The sequence below is a fragment of the Physeter macrocephalus genome, chromosome 13, assembly GCF_002837175.3.
Source record: "Physeter macrocephalus isolate SW-GA chromosome 13, ASM283717v5, whole genome shotgun sequence".
NCBI lineage: Eukaryota > Metazoa > Chordata > Mammalia > Artiodactyla > Physeteridae > Physeter > Physeter macrocephalus.
The window spans coordinates 3,019,653-3,031,610 of NC_041226.1; the positions used below are offsets into that span (position 1 = coordinate 3,019,653).

At 51.4% G+C, this 11,958-nt stretch overlaps 1 protein-coding gene across 1 annotated transcript in view; it reads right to left on the bottom strand.

The window, feature by feature from the left end:
• The window catches only part of MIPEP (mitochondrial intermediate peptidase), a 140,282-nt gene extending 128,535 nt beyond the window's left edge, over positions 1-11,747 (bottom strand). The window contains exons 1-4 of the mRNA XM_024125872.3: positions 11,543-11,747; positions 8,155-8,328; positions 5,065-5,153; positions 2,527-2,613 (exon numbers count right to left, since the gene is read on the bottom strand). Of these exons, the coding sequence (XP_023981640.1) occupies positions 2,527-2,613; positions 5,065-5,153; positions 8,155-8,328; positions 11,543-11,680 (488 nt within the window). The 5' untranslated portion in view covers positions 11,681-11,747. The remainder of the gene's footprint in view (positions 1-2,526; positions 2,614-5,064; positions 5,154-8,154; positions 8,329-11,542) is intronic.
• Between the last annotated feature and the right edge of the window lie 211 nt (positions 11,748-11,958).

The following is an 11,958-nucleotide window of genomic DNA, read 5'->3' on the forward strand; positions in this document are numbered from 1 at the left end:
TCTTTACCAGATCTTTCCTGCCTATTCTGGTATATTTACTGTTTACGACTTCAAAATCATCTTAGATAACATCAACAAAAATCTTCTTTAGATGTAGGATGGATAACATCAAACTTACAGACCAGTAGAGACCACTGAGTTTTCTTCTTCTAATCTAAGAATACAGCATGTTTCTCCATTTAAATATCATCTTTCATGCCTTGCCGGGGGGTGGGTATGTGTGGAGGTTCTGCACTTTGCCCTCCCGAGTGTACTCCAAGCTGTATCACTGCTTTTGTTGCTCTTGTGACTGGGACTTTCCCTCCATTATATTTTCTGGAGTGTGTTTGTTATATTCTTTGCAAATAAGAAAGCTCTTGATGGTTCTGGAAAACCCCAAGTGAAACAGGTTTCTTTATGGCTGGGCTTCCCAGAGACTTTAATAAACTGAAATTCTCCAAGAGAGGAAAATGCATTAATATGTCTGATTTCCAAACTTACTGATCAATGGGACCCTTCTGGGAATACTTTCTAATACCTCACAAAACTAGCATTCCGAGGAATGCACCTAAGCATATGATGATGATGTCATTTCTTCCATACGTTACCTTCTCATGACAAAGCAATGTATTAAATCTCTAATACTTTGTTTTAGCCATTGACTTCTCCTTCACCATATGCAGGGTGCTTCCTGGGTACCAGTCAACACTCCTGGTGATATACAAGTGCCATGACAGGTTGATAATTATCACTTCCAATTCTTGTTTCCTTCCACTCACACGTAACCTTTCCTTTCCAGAATATTGATCTTCCACCCAGATTATTTTTGCCAATGTGTTTATCATTCTGTTATTTTAAAAATCCTGGGCTTCTCTGGCGACGCAGTGGTTAAGAATCCGCCTGCCAATGCAGGGGACACGGGTTCGAGCCCTGGTCCAGGAAGAGCCCACAACTAAGATCCCGCAACTAAGCCCGCGCGCCACAACTACTGAGCCTGCGCTCTAGAGCCCGCACGCCACAACTACTGAGCCCATGTGCCACAACTACTGAAGCCCACATGCCCTACAGCCCGCGGGCCACAACTACTGAGCCCACGTGCTGCAGCTGCTGAAGCCTGCGCACCTAGAGCCCGAGATCCGCAACAAGAGAAGCCACCGCAATGAGAAGCCCGTGCGCCGCCACGAAGAGCAGCCCCCGCTCGCCACAACTAGAGAAAAGCCCGCGAGCAGCAACAAAGACCCAACGCAGCCAGAAATAAATAAAAAACATCTATAAAAATAAAAATCCTACTGGCATCTTAGTAACATCTAGAAATGTGGCACATGTCCAAGTAGCACAAGCCCTTTGTACCTCAAATGGTCTGCAGTCTACTTCCATTTTTATACATTAAATATGGGAAAGCAAATCTGCAGTGAAGTCAGACCATGAACAACCTGCTGTCACTCAAAGTCAGCAGCAGCTCAGTATAAATCCAGCACAATTAGCAGGCATTCAACTTTTACTCATTGTGCTCACGAAGGTGACGATGCTCAAACCTAAAATTATCATGACGACCCATTGCTGTGATTATACAGCCAGCCTTACCCACATCCCGAGCATCAGGATCAATGGACTGAAACAGGACCACCGGCACCACGTACAGGCAGACAGGGGAAGACGACCCCTCCCCGCTGCTCACACGGCGTGGTCATGCTACACCAGATCAACGTGAGACACCACCACTGACCGACCCGTGGGCAGGGCTTCACTGGGCGTCACAGGCCGCGTACGGAGACAGACAAGGGAGGAGGAAGCAGACGGGGCCAAGTAAGCATCCCACAAAGAAAAAGGAGATAACCAAGTGCAAAAACGCAGGAAAAGACATTCGTCTCTGAGCCGTGACACAAATAACATACAGGCGGGTTAACGACAAATTCTACCACGTTTTATAGATAAATAAAGCTGAGCAAAGAAATATAATATCCACAGTCCTGTGTCAAATATATTTGTGTACTGAGTTAGAATTAGGTCTTTTCAATTCAGAATCATAAATGGTATGAACCAAAGCCAACCATTTCAAGGATCTTGACATCCACCAGTAAATAAAAGCACTCTGCTTTCAGCTCCCGCTGTAGCAATGACAGAACTTTAGGAATGCAGCTAAATGGACCGTCAACTGCTCACAGGAATCCATCCCCTGGAGAGGGCCCTGCCGCAGGCCGCGGCTGTGGGGTGCTAAGATGCAGCAGTGAACAAATCAGACCAGGCCCTGCCCTCGAAGAGCTTCCCGTCCAGCGGGTGGGAAAGCTGAGCCGACAAACGGGCAGAGGAGAGTAGGCTGGGAGCGTGCGGACCGAGAGAAGCGGAGCTGGGCACGAGGCCGGGCTGAGAGAGGCACAGAGCGCTCGGAGGAGACCCCGTCTGAGTGGCGTCCAAGGAGGGTGCGGGACTCGTCGCGTGGGGAGAAACCGTCCGGACAGAGGGGCCGGGAGCGCAGGGACGCCCAGGGGACGGCTTTCAAGCTCAGCTCCACAGTCACAACCGCGATGAACGCAAAGGAAGCAGTACCTGGTTTCTGGATCAAGGGAATCCACAAGTTTTTTATCAGCTAATAATTTTTGCAGACTTTGATATAATTCCACATTGGTGTTCAACCTAGAAAAATTACAAATAAAAAAAATTAAATGATTTTCTAGCACCTTCTTTTTTTTGCTTTACGTGAAGAGAATGGTGTCAAGTTCCAGCATCCACATGGCCAGAGGCCAAAGGTTTGGGGTATTGTTTTGTTTCTTCCTTTGGACCAGGAATGGCATAACCGCAGTTAGTAAGGGACGGGAAGTGTGTCAGTACTAACTGTCCCGGAAAGTAAAAGCACAAACTTAGAGCCACAGTCCACAGCTGGGGACAGAAGAGCAGACAGGACGTGACCCCGCTTCCATTGAGAACCAGCCGCGTCAGCAACATGCCAAGGACCACTGGTTTCTCTAACAGGAGAGGAGCCGGGACGGGAGGGGAGGAACAGACGCAAAGACCTGCAGTCCTGACCGCGCGCCGGGCCTGGGCTGCCTTGGCTCACCCGAGGGAGTGGCGGGTCCACACCGGGGACAGCTCGAGGGCACAGGCTTCGGAGCCGCACCCTGCAGCCACATGGGCCCCGGCTACCGTGCCCTTGGTCCGAAAGGGTTAGACCCTTGGTGGCCCCCAGGGTTCAGCGAGACCCTGGGCACGGCCCCCACTCCCAGAGGAGGCGGCTACTGTCCGCGGGTGCACTCGGGCCGGCCCGCCGCGGCACCACAGCTCCTGAGTCCCTCTCCCGAGAGCGCCAGAGGCCCGGCGCCCGCAGGGCGCGCTGCTGCCTCGGGGAAGGACAAGGGCTGAGCGCCGCCCGCCGGGTCCACTCAGGGGCTCGCGGGTGGTCAGCTTCCTCGGGCAGCTCACAACGAAACCCCTGCAGGTTCACACGAACCGAGGGGCCTCTGTCGCCACGGTGCTCACGGGCCACTCCTAACCTGAGGGACCAAGGCAGCCCCAGCGGCCTAGAAACGCTCAGCAGGGGGGCAGGCTGGGCCTCAGCCCCAGGAACCGGGGGAAGGTCAGCAAGGACAGCCGCCTCCTCTGGCTGCTCGGCCCCCCGCCGCCCACGTCCAAGGGCAGCCGTTCCGAGGTGGCCGGCCGGACCCACGTCCGAGGTTTGAGCAGATCTCCCGTGTCGTGTCCTACGTCGCAGGACTCTGAGATAAAGTCTGTATTTTACTCTATATTTGGCATTAATTCTAAACAAATACATCCAGTTTTATACTTGCTTTTCTACCACCGGAAAGTCGGTCGATTCTACTCGGGCCTGGAAGGCATCCTATTCAAAGCTGCCCTGGGCAGGTAGAGTGCAGCTCAGGCTACGGGAGAGAAGGAGCCACCGCTCAGGAGGGCGGAGGGCAAGGCTCTGGGTTCTGTCCGGCGATGACGGCCAGGTCCCTCGGCAGCACCCACACCCCACCGGGGGGGCTGGACCCGTCCCAGCAAAGGACTGAGCTGCGCTCCACGGCCAAGCGGGGACCGCGGGCCGAGCCTCCGACACCACTTCTCTACCGACCGAGGCGCCCGCTGCCCTCCCGCGGAGCCAGGAGCCCAGGTCCGCCGACGCAGCACGCAGGCCCCGGGCAGGAGCCCGGCGCTCCCGCTCACCTCCCCAGCAGCCCCCGGCTCCAGCACCTCCAGCGCGCTGGGGTCTGGAGTTTGCAGGGACCAGCGTACCCGTTCAAGGAGCCGAACCTCACACGCACCATCCCCAAGAGGGCAAACGCTGCCGGGGGGACCGGCCCGCAGCAGCCGTACACCCCACGCGAGCCCCGGGGGACGGAGGGGCCTCCGCTGGGCTGGGAGACACAGGTCCCGAGGTCTTTCCAGCCGAGGGGCCGGGCGCCCGCACTGGCTGACACCGCCCCCCACCGCCCCATCCTGGTGGGCGCCCCGCCCCCTCCCCGTTACTCGGACCAGCATTTTTACATTTACTCCGAATCCCTTTCGAGTGACCGACATCACCCCAGCCTGCGCCTGCCGCAGCTCCCAGACTGCCTTTACGATGTGCCCAGACGCCCCCAATCCCAGCCCCAAGGGGACCGCAAGGCCACCGAGCAGAGGTGACCACGCTGACCTCTCGCCCTGCGGCCACAGCTCCAGGGCGACAGCGATTCCACCGCACGGCCATCTGCCAGCTCGCGCTGCCCCCGAGACGCTGAGGATCCCTTCAACGAGGAGAACGAAGACCGCGGGCGTCCGCCGCGCGCCCCCCAGCACCACAAGCATTTACCAGAAACCGGCCCCTCTGTCCGGGTCTTTGCATTTACCGTCTCGTCCTCCTCGCAGCAGCCCTGAGATGCAGACCACTCCACCAGCCCCCTGACCAGTGAGGAAACCGAGGGACAGCAGACAGGGAGGCGGCCCAGAGTCAGGCCGCGGGCTCCCCGGGCCCCGGGCAGCCCTGCGGCTCACATACCAACCCCGCGCCCCATCCCCCACCGGCGGGGCGAGCCCTGCAGACAGACGACCTGGGGCACAGACCCGGGGCCCCCGCGGCCCAGCACGGTCCGGAAGGAGGGGCAGACGTACGTCTCCACCATGGCGCCAATGCTCCGACAAGCTTCCTCCGCGGCGTCTCTGAATGCTGCCTCGGGGTGAGCGATTTTCACAAAATCGGCCTAATGGAGGGGAGACAAAAGAAAAAGGGCGTTTGATGGGAAGCTTGCTTCCAGGGTCTGAGGGCGAAAATGAAAACCCGAGCTTTAAAATGTGCCATTTGCCTTGACCCAGCGTTTCCATTACTGGAACCTTCCTAAACCAGCGGGAAAAGCAGCTTCTTCCAGAACATTCATTAATTCTGTTATTCCCGGGAACCAAGTCCGTTTCATTTCCAAATACATTCCAAAATACTCTTACCGACTTTATTTTAGAGAAGTCTCCCTCCTGCAAATGTAAAAACCAAGTGAATTCTTCCTACTTCTATCATTCAAAAGAGCACACTCTCACTTCAGATAATCTGGAGCTTTCTACCTCAGTGTTCCTACCTGGGCTCCAGGGAACATCGCTTGGAGGCGCTTCTAGTTAACACTCACGCCTGGTGTCCTTTCAAGGCTGAGTTAACTGCATTCCAGCCTTCGTGCAGAGAACAAAGATGCCTTTCAGTAAATAGGAATCCCCAGCTGCAGCCTACCCAGCGCAGGACTAGAGCTGCTATACTGACCTTAGAATTTAACTAAGCCAGAATCCCTTTTTTAATTTTTTTAATGAAATCTCATAAAACTAGATTTTAGTTTTCATGTTAACTGCAGTACACTGCAAAAGAGAAATGCAGGGAAACTACAAAATACTGCATATTTTCTTCATTCTCATGAAGACACCATGTACGGCTATAACGTGAAATAAAATCACCACAAAGTAAAATGTCCTAATTTTATTATCAAATAGTTTTTAATGTAGAAACATATAAATCCATAGTTTGATACAACATTTGACGTTAACAGTAGGATAACATCTGCACTAAGGCACCTGAAAAGTGAGCTGCGTAAACTTTAAAAGATGCTATATAAATTACTCCTCTGCATGCTGCACAATTTACAATCAATATTAAAATTCAAAACACCAGCATACGTTTTAAAACTCGTTCGTGATAGTGGTGAGGAAAATAATACAGTTCCACGGGGACTGTATTAAGAAAGAAAAAGAAAACAAAATGACCAGTTTATAAAACTCATGCCTTATATGGTATAGATCTCACTAGCCGGTAAAATCTTAAAAATTCAAAAAAGGAAGAAGATTCTTTGAGCTTTTTGACCCAAAGATTTACACGTATAAATCACATCCTAGTCTTTTTGAATGAGACATTATCGAACTTCATAAATATAAAAAACTTCAAAAATAGGGCAAGTTATGGGGCAGAGAAGTTAAAATCTTTTAGTGACGAGCAGAAGTAGAAATGTGGAAAAAATGCTAGAACACTGGTTAATTAAGACAGAGGCTAAGACAACCAACACCCAGTAGGTTCTGCGATTTCTGACCGCAAAAGCCAGTACTCGATTACAAATAAGTGAAATTTGCTGACCAGCGCTTTCCTTTCAGATTTCAGTGGCACCGTTAAGCAGAGACGGTTCAAAACCTCTTTTCTGACAGACGTCTCCCACATCCCCCAACAAGACGAGCCCTCGCTGAGCACATCCTGGAGGGACAGAACCCAAACCCGGAGTCCGCCCGCGGCACAGCTCACGTCGCCCTCAGGAAAGCCCTTCAGGATGGATACTCTGCGGATCTCTTTACAACTGGGAAACTTGCAGCAGTGAGTCTAGGACAGTGGACGTGTTACTGGCTCGGTGCAGGTGCTGAGAGCAAGGAGGCTCTCGAAGAAGGAAACCACAGACGGGGAGCCGCCACTCTGGTGAAGAAAGTCAGCCTCAAATGGTAAATATGATTCCACTTACCTAACACTTAAGAAGAGACAAACTACGGGGATGGAGAACAGGTCAGAGGTTGCCAGAGGTGAGAGGTGAGGTGGGTGCGACGCACAGGGAGCGTTCTGGGGGTGATGGAAGAGTTACGTATCCTGACCGTGGGGTGGCGACGTGCACAGAGTCCACGTTCACAGACCTGCACCATCCCTTAGAAGAAGTCGATTTTACTGCATAATAATTCTGAAAATAAACACTTTCTCACGGGATGGGGAGGCGACCTTCCTGCCACTCCAGGTAAGGTTCCATCCGGCCCGGGCGGCAGCAGCCCTGGAAGCGTGGAGAGAGAGCGAGGCCTCTGCGGCCAGACTGCCTGGACGCGAAGCCCAGCTCCACCGCTCACGGGCCGGGGAACTTAACCTCTTAGTGCCTTTCTTTCCTCGTCGACAGGTGGAGACATGCCCAGAAGGTTGAATCAGTCAATCCAGGTGAAGCTCTTACCTGGGTCCAGTGCCAATAAGAGCTACAAAACAGCCAGCACCAGAACATAAGCTCCACGAGGTCGGAGTCTGTGTCTGTCTCACTCTTGACCACACTCCGAGTGCCCGGCCAGGGCGGGGCTGCGTGTAGAATGAACGTGAAGGAAGAGCTGTACAGACAGGAGCAGGAGTGACCACGACTGGGGGCTGGCGCGCCACTACGATGTCGCGGCCACCCTGGGCTGAGGGAAGCCTGCTTGCACCTCGGCCGTGGGCGTCTCAGCTGGCGGACAGACCTGCGGGCACTTCTATCTCAACTTCAAAATGTGGGGAAAAGACGCCTTTGATACAATCAGTTTGATGTCAAAACCTTATTTTTGATCAGAAAAGACATTCCTGAAAAGGCTTATAAAAACTAGTTTCTTTCTAAGATTAATTTTATTGTAAAGGTACAGATAAATGTTCTACTAGAATTTTGGTAGACGTTTTTATAAATGAAGAACCTCTGTCACAAGAAGAATCTTTGCCATGTGCGTAACCATTCTTCCATTACACATTACATATCTATTTTATTAAAAATACATATTAAAGGACGAGCACCAAATCTCACCTTTCCCGTATATTCTTCCCATTCAATAGCACACTTCACTATAACAGATTACACCCAAGAGCTCTCAAACAGTTCAGACATTCCTAACTTTACAGTCCAGTACCGAACCTAATACACTGAGCTTAACTTGCAAAAGTGAGCGGTGGTCTGCGGCCCATGCCCGGCGTCTTACCAAGTCGGCCACCCTGCACAAGGAGTCCGAGAGCTCGTCAAAGATGAGCACAGTCTGGGGCCCGGGAGGCGCGGAACACACGCGGCCCACCAGCTGCTCCGTTTTCCTCAAGGCCTTCTCCTGGGCGACACGGAATCCTTCCGGGGCGCTGAGCTCAGGAACTCCAAACAAGCCCTGAAACCCAAAAAACAGTTTCCACTGATAACTAAAAACATGACCTGGGGGTATTCAATACAAATACTTTTTTCATAAACAAAATATTGGTTTTCGTTGATATTTCATATCATGGTGACACCTGTCATCACAGGTATCACTTTCACATTCCCCATGACATTCCACATATGACACTAAAAATGTTTTAGAATGTAATTTTTCTTCAACTTTAAAAAAATATATTTATTTATTTATTTTTGGCTATGTTGGGTCTTCGTTTCTGTGCGAGGGTTTTCTCTAGTTGCGGCGAGAGGGGGCCACTCCTCATCGCGGTGCGCGGGCCTCTCACTATCGCGGCCCCTCTCGTTGCGGAGCACAGGCTCCAGACGCGCAGGCTCAGTAGTTGTGGCTCACAGGCCCAGTTGCTCTGCGGCATGTGGGATCTTCCCGGAGAACCCGTGTCCCCTGCATCGGCAGGCGGACTCTCAACCACTGCACCACCAGGGAAGCCCCCAATTTTTAATTATTTTATAAAAAACAAAAATAGAATGATATGGGTTCAAAATCCAGCTCGGTCACTACCACAGAACCTAACTCACAAAGTGGCAAGGATTAAACGATACACGTTTTTGTTTTTGTTTTTTTTTTTTTGTGGTACGCGGGCCTCCCTCTGCTGCGGCCTCTCCCGTTGCGGAGCACAGGATACACGTTTTTAAAAAACATTTTAACAGTGCCTGGCACACAGAAAGCATTTAACAGATGTCAGCTGTAACCACTATCAGCTGTGGGACCCTGGTCGAGTTCTCTCTCCTCCTCGGCCTAATTTCTTCATCAGGCATGAAGGGATGACAATATGTGCTGTTTCTCACAGCACAGAGGAACAAGGTTAGTTAAGTCCCCAAGACCCTTCCCGGCACTGAGTGAGGTCCAGGGCACAGCATCAAGCACTCCACAAACTATGAAATAGGGACGGTGAGTTGATTTCTGAGCACATATATATTCTAGAAAGATTTAATACACATGCTAAGCCAAGTCATAGGCAGAAACTGGCAGCAAATTTTATACCTTCCAAAAGCATTTCAACACCTTGATAAAGATAAAAATCACTAATCTAATTGGAAGGAAGGACCATCTTCTTGTACCGGTTCGATCGCACTTGTTATGACGCCCAGGAAGGCAGACAAAAACCACAAACACTTATTTCACATCGACCGATGCCAAAAGTGTACCGTGTACTTTACACAGGTTCTCTCATGTAAATCACACAATCCTAGAGCACAAACTATCAATCTCCTTTTTACAGATAAGGTAACACTTTCAGAGGTTAAACAAACATGTCTGTGGTCACTAGCGAAAGGTGGGAAAGCCGCAACCTGAACTTGCTCCAAACATCCCTGAACCCACATGTTCCCCACGCTCGTGGACTGCAACTGGCATTGGAAAGTCTCGTCTCTGCAGAAGGGCAGCTCTGAGGACTAGGAACCCCGGTCTTCGCCATTTTAACCAGTTGCCTAACGCAGGGCCTAACTCAGGCGGGACTCAGGAATGAGGCAAACTAACAGGGCCACACCGCTGTGTAGACAGCTTTGTATCAAGAGATGCTTAACACGGGCGCTGCGGGAAATACCAAGAGGCGGAGCTTTCAGGCCTGACAAGGCCCACTGTTTCTGCAAGAAGGAATGCACGAAGCTGTTAACTTCTTTTCAAAATATATTAACGAGTTGGAGAAAATAAAGACAGGCAGCGGCAGAGCAGAATTAGGACCAAAAATATATTTGGTTTTTACAATGATTTAATGTGATTCAATTACAGACTTTCACTTCTCAGCACACCTCCCCACACTCTGGGAATTCTAAATCTCAGCCTACCAAGTTATGGTGATACTAGAAAACTACATAAGCCTTTGGGTTTCTTTTTTTTTAATCAAAAACCAATTCACGTATTTGAAAATCTGATATCAGCACCTAAAATTATGATGTACAAAAGAAAAATTAATAAAGCTAAAATTAGATCTATTTCATCCACCCATAACCAAGGTTACCCCTCACGTCTTTTTGCTCAGTACCCACAGGTCGAGCTCGTTCTCACACCAATTATGTCAGTACCAACGTTATTTACCCCCATGGAAGCTGGTGTAGCAAATTTCATCCAAAAATAATTTTAAAACAAAGAAATTTGGGAGTTAAATAAGAAAAACTCACATTATTAGGTTCACTGTAATTATATCCCAGACTCATCTTTCCAAGAAAGGCAACAGTAGAAATAATGAAAAAATTAAAAAGGCAAAAATAAAAGTAACAGTGCAAAGTGAGCAAAATCCATAAATGCAAAGTAAAGCAGGCACAGGTAAATCCCTTCCAAGCTTTCCTTCCTTTCACCTTTAATTTAGTCATTCATTCAGTAATGAGTTTCAGGAGGTGGGCGGTGGAGGAGGGAAGGACTGGGAGTTTGGGGTTAACAGATGCAAACTATTATATACAGGATGAATAAACAACAAGGTCCTACTGTAGAGCACAGGGAACTATGTTCAATATCCTGAGCTAAACCATAATGGAAAAGAATACGAAAAAGGATGTATATGTGTATAACTGAGTCACTTCGCTGTACAGCAAAAATTAACACAACACTGTAAATCAACTCGACTTCAATAAAATAAATTTTAAAAAAGAAAAAAATAAGGAGTGTCTACTGAATTCCAGACACCGAGCGGGCCGCGTGGATACACAAACAACTAGGAACAACACAAGAAGTCAGTGATTTTCTGCGGGAAAAATCTAAGTGATGGGCTGCACCGCCTTAGAGGACAGCAGACTCTTCTCCAACTCGGGTGTTTTAAAGGAAAAGAAACAACGCCGAAAAGCTTGGGAAAATATTAATAACGTCACTTCGGGCATCAATGGAAAAACTAATTACACTAATTGACAGAAGCGGGTCCTAGAATCAAGACACCGACGCCGCAGGTGAGCTCACCGCGCGGCCCGCGCCTCACCGGGGCCGGGTCTGAGCTGCAGGGCTGAGAGTTCGGGGGACGCGCTCAGGACCACTGCACCTGGGGCCCTCGCTGGGCAGGTGCTGGACCCGAACCTGGGGCCGACCCGCCCCCCGGCACCTGCCCCTCGGGGGGGGGGGGGGCCGCCCGCAAGGTCATCCCGGGCAAACGACACCTCCCTCCCGCGCGAGGCAAGCTCGCCGCCTGGACCCCGACGACCCCGCCCGGGTCCCGCGGGCCGCTCACCCGGCGCTCGCCGAACAGGTCCACGCGGCGGCCCTGGGGCTGGACGTTGAAGGCGGCGCCCACCGGGGACCAGCTGGTGCTGACCCACCGGACCCGGAGCCCGGCCCCGAGGCCGCCCAGCCGCCGGGCGCACAGCATCGCGCCGCGAGGGCGCACGAAACCGGACTCCAGAACCCAGCCCGCAGCCCCGCCGCAGAGCGCGCCGCGCCTCCACGGCAGCGCCCGCCTACCACGTGACCCCGCGCTTCCGGGAAGGGCACTAGGCCGCGGGGCCAGCGCACGTCGGCGTCCCCAGGGCCAGAGCGTCTCCCGCTGCTTTCCCGGGCCGCCGCCTCTAGCGCCCCCGCGCGCCTGGAGGGGGAACCGTAGGACGCCCCGCCATCCCACGTGGCCGGGCGGGTGGCAGGGTGTGCGCG